The 20111-nt window shown below is 40.7% G+C and overlaps 1 protein-coding gene across 1 annotated transcript in view; it reads right to left on the bottom strand.

Moving 5' to 3' along the window:
- The window catches only part of Pip5k1b (phosphatidylinositol-4-phosphate 5-kinase type 1 beta), a 269852-nt gene that overhangs the window by 141186 nt on the left and 108555 nt on the right, over positions 1-20111 (bottom strand). Inside the window, exons 2-3 of the mRNA XM_051200132.1 lie at positions 17895-17981; positions 13456-13524 (exon numbers count right to left, since the gene is read on the bottom strand). Coding sequence (XP_051056089.1) covers positions 13456-13524 — 69 coding nt within the window. The 5' untranslated portion in view covers positions 17895-17981. The remainder of the gene's footprint in view (positions 1-13455; positions 13525-17894; positions 17982-20111) is intronic.

Raw genomic sequence — 20111 nt, 5'->3', positions numbered from 1 at the left:
ACAAGATTGAGCTCCTGGAAGACCAAGGGGTTACACACTGAAGAGTGGGTACAAGGGTAGGCGCTCTGCAGTTTTGCACTCTACCCTTCCCCATACCTTTGTGAGCCTATACTTGCTTTTCAAATTGTCTCACTGTTCCCTTTCACTTCTCAAACAGCACATCTGGATGGTCACTTACTTTGCTCCTTTCTGATGAAGATGTCTGTCAAGCTGCTGGGCTGGAGAATTGGGCTGCTCGCCAATCCCAAATATTGACTGGCAACTATCAAGGGGCAACCTTTGCTTGGGGCAACATCTGGAACGAATGGAATCTTAAGCGATGGAACTAGACATCCATTGCTAAATTCTTTTACAGGGGTTAGCAGTCCATGAACCACAGTCAAAGGGACTTAGGGCTAACACATCAACATCAACTTTCAAATCCCATGAAGTGGCCCCAGAGAGAGATAACCCAAATCACCATTGCGGTTGACTGAGACAAAGCCCGGGAAGCCACACTTAGCTCTTTATTTTTTTTTTTTTAAACTGTGTTATTCTTATTGTGTGCATGAGTGTGGTGTGTATACAAGGCTGTGTGCATGAGTGCAGTGTGCATACAAACCTGTGTGCAACAGCGCGTATGTGGAAGTCAGAAGACTACCTTCAGGGTTATTTCTTTCCCTCCACTGTGGGTTCTGGGGATAGAACTCAGGTCTTCAGGCTGGTAAAGCAAGCTCCTCTACCTGCTGAGACACCTAAATGGCCCTAACCTGAACTCTTTCAAAATACCCTTGTCACAATTTAACCACACAAAGTATAAAGTCTACCCTGTCTGACCATCTGTACCACATATCTCAACTCTAGCTGAAGATCCCAAATTGAAAACTTCAGAGTACACACCCACAGAAAGTCTATGACAATTTTAGGATTAAGAAGAAAAGTGGTCTATGGCCATACCACCCTGAACTCGTCCGGTCTTGTCTGTTCTCGGAAGAAGAAATATGATACATCTCTTAACTTTAGATTCTGTTGTGTGGACCCTGTGGATGCCAAGGTGCTGGGCAAAGACGTTGCTCTCTATGATCATGCACAATTGGCTGGAGACAGACCATGACCCTGCCACTGGGATGGACCATAGAAGACTCATGTGCCAGGCACTATGGATATTTTTAGCAATCAGCAAAAGGCCAATGGAAGATTGTAGGACAATGGTTCTCAACCTGTGGGTTATGACCCTTTAGGGCAAAAAGACCCTTTCACAGGGGTCACATATCAGAGATCCTACATATCAAATATTTCATTATGATTCACAACAGTAGCAAAATGATAGTTAGGAAGTAGCAATAGTATAATTTATGGTTGGGAGGTCACCACAACATGCGGACCTGTATTAGGAAGGTTGAGAACCCCTGTTGAAAGATACACATTGGTCATATTTATTTATTTGAGAAATATAATTTGATTGACCTTTATCCAAAATGCTTATAACCAGAAATGTTTCTGATTTTAGATTTTTTTTTTGTAATAGAGAATATTTGCATATATGTGATGAGATACTATAGGTATAAAACTGAAGTTGAAACATGAAATTTGTCTGCTGAAGATAATTTTATACGATATGTTGTATGTGCCTATGTTTTGATTACAACCTGTTACGTAGGTAAGATGTGGAGTTTTCCAATTGTGGTGTTATGTAGACACTGAAAAAGTTGTGGACTTTTTCATGTACTGCATTCTTGTATGAAATTCTCAAAGAATTAATAAACATATTTTCAAAGTTTTGGATTTTGAAGCACTTAAGGGATGCTTAGTCTATATCCTTCTGTAGAGAGGGTTTTGCAGAGGTAAAATAAAAATAAGAACATTCCTGTCACAAGCCTCCTCCCCATCTCTCTCTTGGTTTTTAGAGACAGGGTTTCTGTGTGTAGCCCTGCTGTCCTGGGACGGTGTGTAGACCAGGCTGGCCTCGAACTCACAGAGACCCGCCTGCTCCTGCCTCCAAGTGCTGGGATTGAAAGCATACACCATCATGGGCCAGGCTACAAAGCCTCTCTTTATCATGTTGCACCAATTTCTGTAGACCTACAATTTGATGATTTAAAGCTGAACTCCATACCTCTTCTGTGGGCTCCCAATCCACATTTTCAACCTTCTACTTGGTTCTTCTCTCCAAATCCTCATCGGCATTACTCAACTAACATGTATAAGTTGGAAGATGTCATTGTCCTTAGACATCCTTCTCAGTCTCTACCAGTGATACAATCCAAGAACTCAAGCTAGAATCATAGGATCATCAATTATTTCTATCACATCCTCAGCCCACACCCAAGTCAAAATCCATCCCCCACCCTAGTCTACTGTTTTAGTCTAGGCCACTACCTATTCTTAATGTAGCTCTGTTGACATTTGAGGTCAGTGTGCTGATGGGTTGTTCTGTGTACTTCACTATGTCCCAGAAACTCTGGGATTCATCAGATGCTAGTTGTGACAGCTCTGTCCACTGACCCCATGCATACAAAACTGGCTCCAGCTGGGAACTGCTGCTCTTACCTAGCTTGCCCATCCCACATGCTCACTGGCTTCTCCTTGGTTCCTGGAAGCCACCCAGCTGCTTCTGGCCTCCAGGGCTTGGCAAATGCCATCCTCTCTGACAAGAATGCTCTTTTCTCCACTCTTCTCTCAGCTGCTTCATGCTCACATTTGTGACCATAGCTCCCATGTCAACTCCTTAGAGAAGTTTCCTGAATGCCTTTCCTCAACAGCAGCACTCCTGACCTCCTGTATTCTCATCAGATCTCAGTAATTATTAAAATAGCTTGCTATTTTATTAACCTTCATATTTTTTTTTCTGGCCTATCTCTTATCAAGACAATGACAACATTATTAAGGGTGGTGACTCCGGTTTTCTTGGCCTGTGTTTTACCTTTAAGGTCTAGTACTGAGCCAAGCTAAATAAATATTTGTCAACTGATTAACCAAATGCACTTTATATTCCAGGCCCAGACCACACCCACAACAAATGACAAGGTCACACAATGAAAACACCTCAGGGGAATTAGGAGATTACCCAGACCATTTATATTTCAATTCTCTGTTCAAAGAGCAAGTGTTCCTGCTCCACAAGGAGGCATCTGGGCTTCCTGGATGAGCAGAAGTCACAGACTGGGGGTGAGACCAGCACACCCTCCCCACAAGGAGTAAAGTGACAAGACCCAACAGAAATTCCAACGTTTTCCTTGAATGGAAACTACATTGTCTCTGGGGATGGCTGAGAGAACTCAAATGTTGAATTTGATGGGGTGGGGGGAGACAATTTTCAGGTCGCCACAGATTTTCCTCTTTTCCATTCCATCTTCCTTCTTTCCCTCTTTTTTTTTTTTTTTTTTTTTTTTTTTTTTTGAGAGACAGGGCCTCACTATGTAGCCCTGGCCATCCTGGAACTCATTGCGTAGACTAGGCTGACCTTAAACTCACAGATCCTCCTGCCTCTCTCTGAGTGTGGGAATTCAAGGTGTGTGCCACAATACCCAGCCCTTCCTCCCCTTCCCTTCTTGATGGTGTGCTAAATGTCTCAAAGACCATCACTTCTCCACAGAGGATTAAACAAGTGTTGAACGTCCCTACAGATGCGTGCCTTGACTTCTTCTTGCTTTAAGTCTCTTATCTGGTTGCAAAGTCTGCAAACAATACAGCATCCTCTACTTGTAGCAGGAAAATTCTGGTAGTCACTCTTATCACAAACTTTCAGGTAAGTCTTCATATGATCTTTTTCAAAACTACTCTTCTTGCTGAGGGTGGTCAAGTTCACCTGAAATCCCAGCACTGAAGAGCCAGAGGCAGGAGAATTGTGAATATGAGGGCTGGTCTTGACTACATGAGCGAACTTTTCTCAGAGATTTTTTTGATCATGTTTTCCTATGTTTGTGCCCAACTCTTGTTTCCTTGACTAGAAAAGCCTCTGGTGCCATAGTCCCCTGACCTCATGTACCTTGTACTGCTGGTAGGTGTGTACAGCCATCACATCCTGTCACTGTCCTTCACAGTAGTGTCACAGTGTCTACAACTGCACCATCTATTATGGTAATCAACACATACCTGTTTAAGCTTCAAGCTTACTAACAAAGACCAAAAATGGAGTCCCACAGCCTGCTAGTGTATAAAAGTCATCAAGTCACCCATGGCTTTACCCATTGGTGGACTCTGCATGCTACAAACTGACCTGCCAGGCAAGATGTGCCTAAGATTCACTGACAAGGGACCAGTAGAGGGTGGGCTGTACTCACCAGAGAACTTGATTTCCCCAGGGGAGCTTTGGACAGTCACACTCCTGCCCAGTGCTTTCTCTCTCAGCTCTGTTTTGCTATAAGCCGATCAACAGTGAAGCATTACCCCCTGAGAATCTACCGTACTGTCAGCTGACTAGGTTTCCCAAGGTGGCTTCCTCCTAATTTTCTCATTCAAAATATTTCTCATCTGCCAAATAGATTTCACTCCTTGCTGTCAACTCTGCACTCCACCCTCAAGAAAACATCTTGAATCAGTCACCTTATTGATCTTTTTTTCTTCAGCGCTCAACAGAATATCCTGAAAATATATTCATCTCTCATCTAAAAATTACTGGAAAACTACTATTATCTAGAAAAAGGTATCTTCTAGGCTAGATCTTGGATTTTGTATTAAGGTAAGACTTTGGAATAGAAAAATTGGCTTTGGACCATTGAAGCAGGAAAATGTTGTTTTGGAACTGCTCAGTAGTATTAATGCCTTTTTCCCAATCCCAAATTGCCAAGTTTATTTGTGTTACTGGTTTTGTTATTACAGTGGATAATTCAGAATAATTATACATATATATCCCTCCAACCACCTCCTGTGAGACAGGATCTCACTCTAAAGACCGTGTTAGCCTTGAACTTGCTTTCCTCCTGCCTGGGCTTCCCAGGTAAGCTATTAAGATGTGCGCCACCACACGTGGCTGAGAATATCAAACACAACTGCACTGCAGTGGTTGTTGCCCTATAAGAGGTTATGAGCTTAGAATGGCAGCTCCTACAGGGAGTGTTTTAGGGACACCAGTGTAATGTTTACAAGAATTGGGGATCAAAAGTTAGACCTTCAGAGGTTGAAAGGTAGAGATGGGGCATACCTGACCACTCCTCAACACAAGTGCAGAAGATGGCCACCTTCCAATGAACCATTTGGAAAAAGAGACTGACAAGATGGTTTCCTTCTCTGGGGGAATCTCTCTGAAGCTGTCTATTTATTTGCTTAATGATAGGGACATCGTACAGAAAGTAATAAAGGAATCTTTGAAAGCATGTATTACAGAAGCTGAGATGTCTGGCGTGGGGTATGAACCATGTGGGGAAGGAAATAATGGCTTATCATTATACATGCTTGCAAATCTGACATGACTGTTTCATTTTACTCCCTGCCTCCTTGTGGCTCAAATTTAAAATCCCAGTGGCAGCCCACTATTAATTAGAAGTTTATTATCTTTGCTTCTTATGTCATAAGCCACTGCATTGAGGAAGGACAGTCCCCAGTTCCAACACTCCCTATTCCCTGTTCCATGTCCAGGTTGACTGAGGCTGACCTCTGGATGCTAATAAATCATTTCTATGATTTCTATGACACCAGAGGTGTCAGTCACATGACCACCCTGCTGTCCCTCCAGATGAATATGGAGAATCACAGGTGGAGAGATTTTACTGTCATTAACAAATACTGGGACTCCACTCATTAGCATCCTATTTTATCCAGTTGTGTTCACATCTGTTAAATCATTTGATACTCATAGCACGATGATATATAGCCAGGGCATGTATCCATTATATTTTAAGAATGAGGAAAATGAAGACACAAATCGATGTTTTTGTTTGTTTGTTTTTTTTAAGGCACAAGATTATAGATTGGTATTGGTAGAGAAGAACTCATATTCTCCCTCCTCTTCAAAGGCCGAGTTTGATTAGGCCAAGGACTTTCAATCTTTCTTGGTACTAGTGACATTTAGTCAACGCTGTGACAGGCCTGTCCTGTGCCTTGTAAGACACAGTGTCCTTGACCCCTGATCTCCACATAGTTAAGAGCACCACCTCTCAAGCTGTGAGAACCAAAAAAAAAAAAAAAAAAAAGGAAAAACGTCTTCTTAAATGTTCTCCATGTAACACAATTTCTGGTTGAGAGGTGGGAGGCAGTTTTCAGATTGTGATGAAACACAGATACTGTTCAAAATGTCACAGGGTCCTCCTTCCTAGAGACTAGGAGAGTTGCTGTTCATGGCAACTGCTACTCAATACATATACACAGATGTCTAGTCTAAGCTGAAGAGGGGAGTTCCCACCAGGACAGGGGGTAAGTTTGCAGGTTTTAGGGAGGTGGGGTTGGATTTCTAGAATCAAGGGAAAGAAAGAGTAGTCAGGACATGACAGGCCAGGTCTTTTCCTTACCCAAATGATGAAAAGGACTTACTCAATTTTTGAATAGGTAATACATGTATATGATTCCAACCTAAGTATGCATAAAGAGATATACACAGATAAGTCTTCATTCAATTTGAGATCCCCACTCTGAAGTTCACCAGAGGTAGCTGTGTGTCTTCACAAAGACAACATAAAGGAGCTTAGGTTGAAACCAGTGCTTAGATTTAGATCAAAGTGTGTCTGGGCCATTACATTACCCATACTTAAAAGGTAATAAAAGCCATCTGTCCTTGTAAATGTGGTAAGAGCCAGGTATCACTACCTCCTATCTCATCACCACCTGCTCCACCAACAGGAAACTGGCTGATGCTTTGCAGTGAAATTTCCAAGGTCTCGAAAAATGATAGAAGATGAAAGAGACAGGGGCATTTAGCTCAAGGCCTTTATCCTATGTGTCCTGGTTGCTCAGCTTCTTACCAGACATGATGCAAATTGGTTAGAGACTCATTGGTATCAAAAGAAGCAAACATCTGGCCTTCCTCCCTGATTCCCACCATAGGCTGTAGTCTCCAGAACTGACTTTCCTAGGGGAGGAAGGTTGCTGTGGACTGGCCTAGAAAGGAGAAGCAGGCTGGAAGGACAAGGTACAGAGGTGAGATGATGGAGACACTAAAACAAATGACAACGACAAACACTTTCTCCACCTGCAAGTGCCCCCAGTGGCTGGCAAACTCTATCAATTCCAACTGTGGGATCACAAAATCAGCAAAGAGTAGCCATCTCCCTGGTAAAGAACTGTCAGGAGATCTGGGACATATCACTCAGGTATTCTGACATCTATTGCTTTGGGAAGGCTAGGACTAAGCAATTTCATCACATTTAAAATGCTGGGGGCTTGAGGGCTGGAGAAATGGATCTATGGTTAAGAGCTCTTGCTGCTCTTGCAGAGGAACTGAGTTTGGTTCTTAGCACCCACACTAGGTGGCTCACAACGGTCTATCATTCCAGTTCCAGGGGATTAAACACACTTTTCTGTCCTCGGCATGTATCAGGCATGCACATGGTACACACATACCTGCTATATATACATCTTTATAGAAAAACACAGAGGCCACATATGATGGCACATGTCCTTAATTACAGCAATTGGAGATAGCGTCAGGCAGATCTCTGTGAACTCAAGGTCAGCTTGGTCTACCTAGTGAGTTCCAGGGTATATAATGAGAGCCTGTCTTTAAAAAACAACAAACAAACAAACAAACAAACAAACACAAAACAAAACAAAAAAATCCCTCAAAACACACACAAAAAAAGTCCATTTAAAAAAAGCAGACACTTGGATTTCTAGCATCAGCAGCTTTCTCAAGTGTTGAACATCCTTACAGATGCGTGCCTTGACTTCTTCTTGCTTTAAGTCTCTTATCTGGTTGCAAAGTCTGCAAACAATACAGCATCCTCTACTTGTAGCAGGAAAATTCTGGTAGTCACTCTTATCACAAACTTTCAGGTAAGTCTTCATATGATCTTTTTCAAAACTACTCTTCTTGCTGAGGGTGGTCAAGTTCACCTGAAATCCCAGCACTGAAGAGCCAGAGGCAGGAGAATTGTGAATATGAGGGCTGGTCTTGACTACATGAGCGAACTTTTCTCAGAGATTTTTTTGATCATGTTTTCCTATGTTTGTGCCCAACTCTTGTTTCCTTGACTAGAAAAGCCTCTGGTGCCATAGTCCCCTGACCTCATGTACCTTGTACTGCTGGTAGGTGTGTACAGCCATCACATCCTGTCACTGTCCTTCACAGTAGTGTCACAGTGTCTACAACTGCACCATCTATTATGGTAATCAACACATACCTGTTTAAGCTTCAAGCTTACTAACAAAGACCAAAAATGGAGTCCCACAGCCTGCTAGTGTATAAAAGTCATCAAGTCACCCATGGCTTTACCCATTGGTGGACTCTGCATGCTACAAACTGACCTGCCAGGCAAGATGTGCCCAGTGATTCTAACTAATCACATTCTCATTGGCTTTGGGGCCCATTACATAGGAGAGAATTCCTGTACTGTAAATGTCACCAAAAGCCCATGGCCCAGGAGATTATAAGCCCCAAAGGGAACCTATACTGTTGTTACAATAAATGAATAGTTGTCAAACCTCCTTCTCAGTACTTTTATTTATATGCATCCATTAGTGCTGCCCTCAAAGAGAAGCTTCTTTTTACAGTGGGGAGTAATCAATGCAGAGACTCATAACTTGCCAAAGCACTGAGATTAAATGATGGTTGGCTGCTTGGTCCTAAATGGGATATCTATGTCATGGGTGTGTGTGCTCACACACACACACACACACACACACACACACACACCCTGCTCCTGTCCCCAAGTCTCAGAGAGAAGGAAAAAGAAGGCAGAACTGTCAAGATTCCAACATGTATTGGGGAAGGCACATGAGACTTCGGCCTCTCCAGGAGCTAGCTATTGGTAGTTAATGGTGGCTGGGGGAGAGACAAGTGACTTTTTGTCAATAGTGTGGCCACTGGAAAGTCTCCCATGATGCAGTAAAACCCCCACACCTGTGCTCATTCAGGCAATCCTAACTAAACTCAAAACATTAATTTTTTTAAAGACATGAAATTAACAAAGAGATGTGTTGGGAAGAAAGGTTCCAGATGGAGCAAGAAAGGGGTAAGGAAATGGAATGAGAGCAGTTAATACAATCAAAATACATTATATACATGCATAAAATTGTCGGGGTCAATAAAAGTGTTTCTAAAACTCAATACTAACAATTACATCGATGAAAACGCAGTTCCTCAGACATGCTTGCCACTTAACAAACTCATGAATCTTATGGCCATGAGCTTAGTGCAGATTATTGAACACTTCCACTCTTCCAGAAAGTTCTACTGGATAACACTGGCCTAAAACATAAGGTTCAAACCCTTTATACCGGCACCTAAGTTGGACTCAGAGTCAAACCCACACTACTACCTGCTATGTGTCCCAGATATGGACACTGGGCTGAGCTCAAGTTAGCTTTTCCTGTCCCTCTAGCAAGCCACCCTCATCCAAGTGTGTGTCATGCTCATTAGATGTCCCATCACATAGACAAGTAAGAAAATTAGAAGGCACAGCCACTAAAGGAATGACAGAAGGCAGAAGACATTAGTTTTCTTTTCTTTTTTTCTTTCTTTTTTTTTTTTGATTGTTGTTTTTTGGGTTTGTTTGTTTGTTTTGTTTTTGTTTTTGTTTTGAGACAGTTTCTCTATGTAGCCTTGGCTATCCTGGAACTTGCTTTGTAGATCAGTTTGGTTTCAAATGTAGATCTGCCTGCCTTTGCCTCTGGAGTGCTGGGACTAACTAAAGGCATGAACCACCATGCTGGTGACATTAGGAAATTTTTGCCCCAGCAAAATGCTCTCCCAGCTTGGAAGTTGCAGAGAACCCAGGAGACAGCAATGATCTTCCAGCTCCTGGGGACTTGTGATAACTAAACAAAATGCCTGCCCCTTGTCTTGGCATTTAATACAGGTTTGGATCATTGTTTAGTTTTTCTTTCACATGGGATTATATTTTCCTCCCAAATAAATCAAACTGTATTGGGAAGCAGAGACAAGTTCTTAAAGACATATTTTTAGCCTGCTTTTCTTTCCCCCTTCATTTTCTTAGATCAAGAATATGTCAAGAGTTTGCCAACTGGCTGTTGTTTGTAGGTGAGAAAGATCCCATTGGCATGTTGTTTTGCTTAGAGTGAACTTAAAAACAAACTTCTGAATTAGTTGATGATTAAAAACTTGGGATACGTTACATCAAAATTTGTATGTCTGTTTTCCTAAAAGAAATCAGAGTATATATGACAGGCTGGGGTATACATTCATGCACAGCTGGGTTAGCAGTAGCTGAGTGCCACCCATCCCCGAAGGAAGGCATGTGTCCTTAAAGATAGTTCCCATAGCTATAGCAAAACCTGTTTCCTGCCTGGCTCCTGTAGGCTTTTGTGTTTACAACTCTAGTGGAAGGCATTCAGCAAATTAACAGAGAGTGGAAATCCTAGACTCTGTAAACACAGAGAGGCAGCCATTAATGCCTGCCTTAATGGACAACATGTTTGTTTTACACAGCTAAAACCCAACTTGTTTTAGCTCTTAGCTGAAGACATTAACCTTATGGGTTATGCTTAGTTCCTCCTGGGCTTGCCAAGAATTGATAATAGATTAGAGAAATGAGCAATTGGAAGAACCAAAAGCAGCCGGCTCAACAATGACGTGCAAATGATCAAGACACTGGTAGAGCATGGAGTTCATGAGCACGGGCTGTTCCTTAATCCACGTGGAAACCATTACACTGACGAAACTGCATGTTGCTGGCTGCTGTCATTCTAATCTGGAGCCCCATACTGAAAGCCCAAGACAACTGGTTAACACTAGTCCCCAGCGACTCCTCTCACCACCTCATCAGAGGCTACTGAGCGCTACAGTTGTTTTCACATCTCATTTCTCTTAGCCATAGACTCTTTCGGGTCTTTCTTGTTCCCAACAGTGCACAGGGGAGGGGAATGTCCTTAACCTAGATTATTTTCAGTCAGAAGAAACAATGGCTCACTAAGGCTCTTTACTAAACAGAAGCACACTGCATAATCAAAGAGCTTCAGAACAAGGAAACATCTAGCGAAATGCAAGGTAGCCTTGATGTACTCACAGAGCCGGGGCTGGGGGTGGGCAATATTTCCAATATTCCTATATGATTACACAATATTACTTTTATGTTTTCATGGAGGTCATGGGCAAAAAATGAAGCTACAGGGGCAACTCATGCACTGTGCTGGTGGAGAAGAAGGGAGTGCAGCAAATTTGTCATTCTTTGGGACTATAGTCTGTGCAGGATTTAATCTGCACTTCTCCATATTGCTGGAAAGAACACTAGTTTCTCCCCCATTCCTTTGAGTCAATATTCATTAACTCTGAACCTTCTCACTACTAGAGTAATTCCTTTTAATAATATTCCTTTTACTGTTTAGACCATGAAAAGATTCCTATACTATTGTGTTTCTTACAAAGTTCTTGGTGTATTTGCATGAACACATGAGTGTGCACACAGGTCTTCTTAATCTTCTTTTGTCTCTATTTATAGAAATTATAGCACCTGAGCTTTTAATTTTTATCACTTTCTCAATATTGCTGAGTCAAAGTATCCATTAATTGTAGAATCTTCCCAGCATTGCTACATTTTGACCAGGGCACACTTGGCAAATACTGAAACGTTGTGATCATATTCTTTCTATTATGTTTGTATTACAAAGGATTTCAGTGCAGAATCTTGGTGTACTTTGATGTGACTGAGGATACTGATGCTGACCTAAAATTATGACAAGCTGTCAATTTGAGTGGCTCTACACTGTCCCCATGCTTACCAGGGAAAGAAGAAACAACTGATGTTCCTCTCATGTCAAAATTTAAGAACTGGTATGAGTATCATTGGCTGGATACAGAAAGTTTCTAAGATCTGACATCTGGAATTCTTTAGTCTTCAGCTGGAAGCATCTTTTCCCTGACCTCTATTGCATGGGGACTCAAGATTCACTAGACTCAGTACAGGTTAAGTGAGATTTTTTTCGGGGATAAGTCACTTACACAAGAAGCAGGCGACTACCGCAAGTTCCCTCTCCAAGGATCCATTCTGACTGTCCTCTGTGACCTGACCAGAAACAAGGGAGGGCCACCTGTCCCGACCCCAGACCTTAAACCCATTCTCCATCATGTCCACACCTGTGACCATCCCAAACAGACATTCTCAGTGCTACAGGTGTGAGTAGGGTGGATATCTCACTACAGGCCTCATCATCACTTTAGATGGCAATGGGCATGTTTATATGTCTAGGCTTCTCTGAATAGAAAAGAAGAGTTCAAAAGATCTATAAGAAAAGAGCACTTAGGAAACCAATGTTTCACACAGATGAATGACCTCAATACATGATCAAAGCAGACATCTTGAGAATCGTCACACCATGACACACACTAGCTGTCCATCAAAGAATAGCAAGTAGAAACAAAAAACAAAAAAACAAACAAACAAAAAGATATAGCAAATCTCCAATACACAAACCTCCTAATCCCAGGGAGCAGGAGAGCAGATACTTTTAAAAGCTGTACTGTGTAAAGTTAACCTACAGGCGGGAACAGTGGTACCCAGGGCCATGTTTTACACAATTAATCATAGCTTGATTGATGAGAGTCAAGAATTTATCAAATTCAAAGAGTGGTAAGATATACTTGGAAGTCTACAAAAAGATCTGTGGGAAATGGACACGAGATCTTAGAAGATTTAAAGAATTCATGGAGTGACAGCAATTCACACTTATACCTTCCCCCCCCCCCCCAAGTTAAAGACAGACAGTCCTTGCATTTGGCAGTGAGTCAGAGGACTCATATGCTAGACATAGAATATCACATGCTACTGAGAGTCTTCTTCCTATGTGTAATAAGAGAGGCAGAAAAATAACTATCTTCCCAGATATGTTCAGATGGCAACGGGGGTATACAGAAAGATGTCCCTCAAAGATAGCCATGGCCAAATCCTTCAACCCTATGAATATACCTTGTTATGTGGCAATGAAGGGGTTGCGCTAGTGAACATTAAGATTGTGTATCAACTAACTTTGAAATAGAAAAAAAACTATTTTGCATTATCTAGAGAGCATGGTGCAATTCACTGGTCCTTCATAGTATTAGAAAGACACAGCCCAATAAAGATTCCTCCAGTCACTTCTGGCATTGAGATAGAAGGAAGATGTGATCCTGGGTACATGGGCAACATCTAGTAACTGGATAGAAAAAGGACTCAAATTGTCCCCTAATAGTTCTGGAAGGAATGCAGCTCAGTGCACATCTGACCTTTACAACTATGTCATTTAAGCCACCAAAGTTTTGCTAATTCAGTAGAGCAGCAAGAGAAAGTAAGATGGTACACAATGGCTTTGGAGGAAGAAAAGGCCTACCACTGTCAGTCCGGCAAACAGTAGAAGACTGTTCCTACTTCCTGAAGACAGTAAAACACTCACCTTTTTGTAGGTTTTTTCTTCGTTTTGTTTTCCAGGAACTGTATCTCCATTTTCAGCAGCTGACGACATCTACAAAGGAGAAATATTTCCATTTGAAATCTGAATGCTATTCTTTCAATGTAACATAATAATGCTGCTAAAGAAAAATATATTTTACATATTGCGTTGTTGTTACTGCCATTGTTTCAAAGAAAGACAGAGAAAAAAGAAAATCCAAGAGTACTTATTTGGAGTATACTTAACTGTGTAAGTCTAAGGAAGCCTAAACCCTTTTCATATGGATAGATTTCTTGTTAAAAGCTATTTAAAAATTTTTGTGCTTTAGGTTGTAAGAGCTCACTGTAAACATATCTGGGAAGTACCAAAATTATGAATCAGAACACACAGAATGCCACTTTTAATACTACTTTCCATAAGCAGTCCCATGATTCACATCTTAGCACAGTTGTCTCTTCCTTTTGACATATGCTTTTTCATATGAAAAATGATAGTATCCATCTTGGTGTTTTCAGTGAACACTGATATAATAAACATGTGTCTTCTTTATGATTAAAAAAGTCCTCCCTGGGAAATGAATAGTCTCTTTTAAATACAAAAAGACACCACTGTGTGAATCCAATTGTGTTATCAGTACTTTAGTTAATAGTGCTAATATTGATGGACAGTTGAGGTGGCTTGAAATTTTTGCTTCTGCAAATAATACAGTAATTATCTGTGCTTATTTATGTTTTTGTCCAATATAAATGTTATCTTGGATTCAATTTTGAGAATGATTAAACCATATCAGAGTATTAACACTTTAAAATTCTTAATAGTATTCTAGTAAATTGTCTTCCAAGAAGTATATACCCACTCATAGCCCTATCTGTAGCAAGTGGGAACTTGTCTTATTGAGCAATAATGACTACTCTATTTTAGATATCTTTGATAATTTGATGGGTCTCTCTTCATTTTAATTTTCATTTTTGAAAACGACTAGTGAAGATTAAAGTTTCTCCATACCATTGTTAGCTCTCTGTGTGTTCTCTTTTGAGTTTCCCATATTTTTCCTAATTTATCTACTAGGGTCTTAGTATTTTAATTATTGGTTTTTAAACCTACAATTGTTGATAGTATTAGTAATTTCCCTTTTAATTCTACGTTTTGGGACTATTATTTTATTACTAAGCATATTATTAGTATTTTTCCATGCTTCTACATGACATTTTATTTTTATTTTACATACTGATCTCTCTTTCCTCTCTCCTTACCTCCCTCTCTCCCTCTCTGCCACTCTCCCATGTCCCCCAACCACCCTCCCCTCCCATTTCCCCCCCTTACTCAGCATATAGGATGATGCCTTCCAGAAGGAGCCATCTAAATCTGTCAAGGCATTTGGAATAGGGACTAGGCCTTCCCTCCTGCCTCTAGGATAAGGGAGTATCCCTACATGGGGAATGTGTTCCCAAAGTCCTTCTGTGCACCAGGGATACATCCTGGTTCCACTGTCAGAGGTCCCTTAGACTTCCCAGGCCTTCTAACTCAGTCCCATGCTGGATTCCCAGCTATCAGTCTGGGGGCCCATTAGCTCCTCCTTGTTCAGTTCAGCTGTCTCTGTATATTTCTGTAGCCTGGTCTTGTCCTCCCTCTCTGCATCTGGATTCCAGTTTGGCTTAGTGTTTAGTTGTGGGCATCTGGTTCTGTTTGCATCAGCTATTGGATGAGGGCTCTATGATGGTGGATAAGTTAGTCATCAATGTCATTATCAGGGATGCTACATGACTTTTAATCTGTTTTAAAATTTTGACAGAGAGCTTTTAGTTCTACATATGCAAAACTATTAACTTGTGAGTTTTTCAAATGCATTTAAAATAAAATATTTTTCTAACTGATAGACATTAGATACTCAAACATGTATTTTAATCACTTTTTAATAGGCATTCATATTTGACTTCAAATTCATTAAAAAATTGAAGCCAGTTACTTCTGTGATAAACATGGTTACCTATATCATCAGAGAGCAACTATACTTCAGTATCTTTCTTAAATTATTAAAAAAGATTCACATATATTTTGGTCATATTTTTCCCTTCTGCTAACTCCGCCCAGATCTGTCTTACCTCCCTACTCATCTAACTTTATGTCTATCCCCCTCAAAAGAAAAGAGGACAAACAACAACACAAATTAAAACAGACAAGCAAATAATAAAAAAGAATATCAAAACAAACATGAAATCTGCTTTGTGTTGGTCAATTACTCCTGGGCTTGGGACCTACTCAGGAGTGTGGTTGACATATTCAGTGAAACTTCATTAGAGAAAACTGATATTTAGTTTCATGGCAGGAATCAACTGCAAACAGCTTCTTGGTTAGGGGTGGAACTCTGTGTTTATTCCCTCTCTGTGTGGAGATTATGTCTGGTTTGAACCAATGGAGGTCTTATATGTGCTCTCAGAGTCTCTGTGAGTTCAGATTTGTTCCAGTCCTCTTGGGTCTGGAAGATGCTATTTTCTTGGAGTCATCCACCACCCCTGGCTCTTACTATCTTTCTGCCTCTTCTTTCATTTAGCTCCCTGAGCCTTGAGGGGAGAGGTTTGATGATGGCATATTATCTAGGATTGAATGCTCCAAAGTCTCTCGCTCTCTGCTCACTGTCCAGTTTGGAACCCTTTGCTAGTTACCATTGCCTCCAAGAATATTCCAGGATCTTAAATTACACCAAGGGCATTTAATACTCCATCAAGAAATAGATCTGACTTTCTTACAAGCCTTTGAATACTGGGATTTTAATAAGTTCAGTGTTTGTGCATGAAAGAATTAGCCAGCCAAGTCTCTGTACCTGAACTAAATAACTAAGTTCACCCCTGATGGTGGGTGTCCAACATGACTAAGGCCATTCAGGAGAATGAAGATACGGACTTAGATGAACTCACCTCACTAGGTCTACTGCTCCCACAATCAACCTCTCTCTTACCCTTTTTATTCTCAGAGGGACTCCATTCAATCTGTTCGTATTAGAACCGGGAATCTACAAAGACCCCTCTTCCACAAAATGTCTGTTTTATTTGTTTAAAGAGGATTTTCTTTTCCTAGAATAGTACTTTGATGGGTTCTGAATAAAATGCTAGGAAGATTAAAATGCTTGAAAGACTTAGTAATACAAGCTCAGGATAAAAAGCCAACCCAGAGCAAAGAGTTGAAAGACCTCCCTGCAGCATGCCATGTGAGTAGCTGTACTTCTCAGACTCTTCCACAGCCACTCTGTGGGGAGTTGAGAAACAACCTCCGGGAAATGAACTCATTGACATGAGTGAAGGGCAGTGAACAGGTAGTCTCAAAGTATTATTTCTTTACTTTGTCAATCACTCCTGACTTGACAGTAGGGAAGAGGAGGTGGAAACTATGCCAGTTTACTCAGTTCCTTTAAATTCCTTTTGAGAAGCACAAAACAGGTAAGGGGGGGCACAGTAGTGATGGTTATCCTATTCATTGTTGGGAGTGCTTCTGGCCCCCTCCCTGGGTGGTCAGAAATGAAATCACTGGTCATTATTTACTGACATTCCCCTAAAGGATCAACTGAGTTCAAAGCTCTTGCTGTTTTCTCTCCCTGCTATTGTGATAGAAGAACACGATGACCAACCCCACTTAAGAGAGAACGATCTTACTTCAGTTCAAAGTACAGTTCATCACTGTGGGGAAATCGAAGCCCAGGAGCCTGAAGCGGATGCTCATATTATGTCTCTGGCAAGCAGGGAAAGCGATGATGATCTCCTTGCCTGTTCTCTACTTACTCTCTTTTATACAGCCCAGAATCATTGCTCAGGGAACACAAAAACCCTCACCCACGGTGGCCTGTCTTCCACCTCTGTCTCTGCAATCAAGATGATCTTCCACAGGCATGTCCAGAGGTCAGTCTTCCCTGAAGACATCAGACCTCCCAAAGATGACACCACTAAGGGCCACAGCAGCCAAGTACAAAGGACTATTAAACTGGGCACAGTGGGGTTACCCTCTGCCCTCACTTAGGCTTGTTCTGTTTCTGCACTGGGTACAAAATGTACTTGCAAGTGTGTAAGCCAAGCATAGAAGTCATCCTATTTCTATAAAAGGGCGAAGGGAAGATAGTCTGAGAAGTACTTGTGATCTACCCAAAGAGGACTGCAAATGAATTCAGCATTCTTTTTTTTTTTTTTCATATTTGCTGTAGAGTATCTGCTTAAAATTAAGAATTCTAAAGTGATTAAAAGTTAGCCATGCATCATAATTCATGGCATTTTCCTCCCCTGCCATGCTTTGTCCCTCCACATACAGACAGACATTCAAAAGTTTCTGTGTCCTGTTTGCTTGAGGCTGGTCTGAAATTTGATATGGTCAACGTTAAATGTCATGATACAGTTAGAAAAACTAAGTGCTCTATCGAGCATCTGTCAGGAATAGGGATACAGAATACATTTCCTTACCTTTGTAAATAAAACGGCAAGTCATCTGTAGTTGGTAGCGACTGGTGGCCTATTCATCATTGACACTGCTTTTGTCCCCCCAGGTTCCTGTGAGAAAAGAGATCACTGGTCAATATTAAGTGATAGCCTCACTCCCTGTTCCCCCGGACGATCAGATGTGGCTCCAGGGTTGAGTAGTAAGACTTCAGGAAGGGGTGCAAATGAAGGACTGAATAAAGAGGGTGACAGAGGATAAGCCACAGGACCCAATATGTATTAAATAAACGGCAGTGTCCAATTTAACTTCCCAGTCCCTACTTGCCACAGCGAAGGACAACTTGACCTGGCTTCTAGATATAGAGTCTCCAACGAATAAAAGCAGTAACTCAAACCACAGAGGCTGGCTTGGATATTCCCCTATGAGTTTTCATGCAGGATTCTTTTCTTGACATGTGAATAACCTTCCATCAGTAGTTATATAACAAATTGATTTACTTTTTATCAGAGTTGCTTAGATAATATACTCTAAACAATACTTCCACAAACATTTTGGCTATAATTATATTTAGCACAGAAGAGATATCAGCTCATTGTAATCATTTTTTCCCCCAGCACTAGAGATTGAACCCAGGCAAGCACTTTACCATGGAATTGCACCCCTGTACCTTTTTACGGTACACCCAGGCAAGATCTTGCTAAATTTCCCAGGTGGCCTTGAATTTGTAATATTCCTTCCTCAGCTTTCTGAGTATCAGGAATTATAGGCACAAGCCATCATGCCTTGATCATATTCAACTTTTAAACCATAGACAGGTATAATGTAAAAATAAAGTCTTATACTCATATACTCCTAGAGATAATCAACATCAACAATTTGTTGCACTGCTGTAAACAAATATCCCTATGCTTGTTGTTTGAACATACGTGCACACACACACTTCTATTTGCAATACTGACACACACACACACACACATATATGTATATATAAATACATACATATATACACATATATTATATATATATGTGCATCTTCCTGTTTAAAAATAACTGTGCAGTACAGATTAAGTAACTGTGGACATCCTAAATGAAATACCTATATTGGCTCACCCACCCCAAAGCTCATGGAAGAGGGGGCAAAGAGATTATAAGAGACAGAAGCTGGGGAAGAATTGGGGAAAACTATGTTTCCTGGACATGACATCATCAACTCAGTCATGAACTCACTGCAGCTGAGCACCACACAAGATCTTTCTATAAAGTATATACTCAAAGTGACTTCGTTATCAAGCTGTGGCACTAATGATACATTTCATAAAATTCAAGATTTCATATGCAATCAGTTTTTATTCAACTTTTGGAATTTGTAACATTTCTGGATAAAATTTTAGTAACTGGCCATTTGTGAGAAAAGCATCTATTTTACTTAGATCTTAAATTTATTGCCACAATGTTTCCCATTATACTGTTATTGAAATATTTCAAACCAATTGCACTCTGACAAACATCTATTCCCTTATTTCTAATGTTCACTGTGTGTGTACAGACTCAAATATTGTAGACAGCCTGTTTATTATTGGAATTCTTTTTAATTGTTCTATGGATATTTCTATTCACCACATTGTTTTTTTAAGGAAGAGCCATTTTAATTTTCTATTAACTCCCCCTCCTCCAAAGCATTAATTAAGTGCACATCTACATTGTAAGAAATTAAATTAGGGTCCTAGAGAGATGGCTCAGTGGTTAAGAGCACTTAATGTGCTTGTAGAGGACCCAGGTTCAGTTCCCAGCACCTACATGACAGATCACAACTAACTGTAACCCCACTTCCAATGCCCTCTCCTGGCTCCTACACAGATACAGTGCACAGAAACTCACAGAAAACAAATAAATACAATTAAAAACTGAAATTAGAATTGGAAATGCCTCCTAAGCTATTTGCAGATAACTAAACATATGAAAAAGAAAAATTACAACAAAAGACACAGTTTTATATACTTATTAACATAAGATTAGAGTCTGGAAACTGTATACAGTTTCTGAAACTAAAAATAAACTACTTGTTCATTTATTTATTCACTTTTGTTTTTTGTTTTTGAGACAGGGTTTCTTTGTATAACGGTGGCTGTCCTGGAAGTAGGCTGGCCATGAAATCAGAGATCTGCCTGTCTCTGCCTCTCTAGTGCTAGGATTAAAGGCATGTGCCACCATTGCCTGGCTTGTTCCATTATTTTTTATCA

Source organism: Phodopus roborovskii, unplaced genomic scaffold, assembly GCF_943737965.1.
Source record: "Phodopus roborovskii unplaced genomic scaffold, PHOROB, whole genome shotgun sequence".
NCBI lineage: Eukaryota > Metazoa > Chordata > Mammalia > Rodentia > Cricetidae > Phodopus > Phodopus roborovskii.
This window is presented reverse-complemented; position numbering and strand designations above follow the sequence as displayed.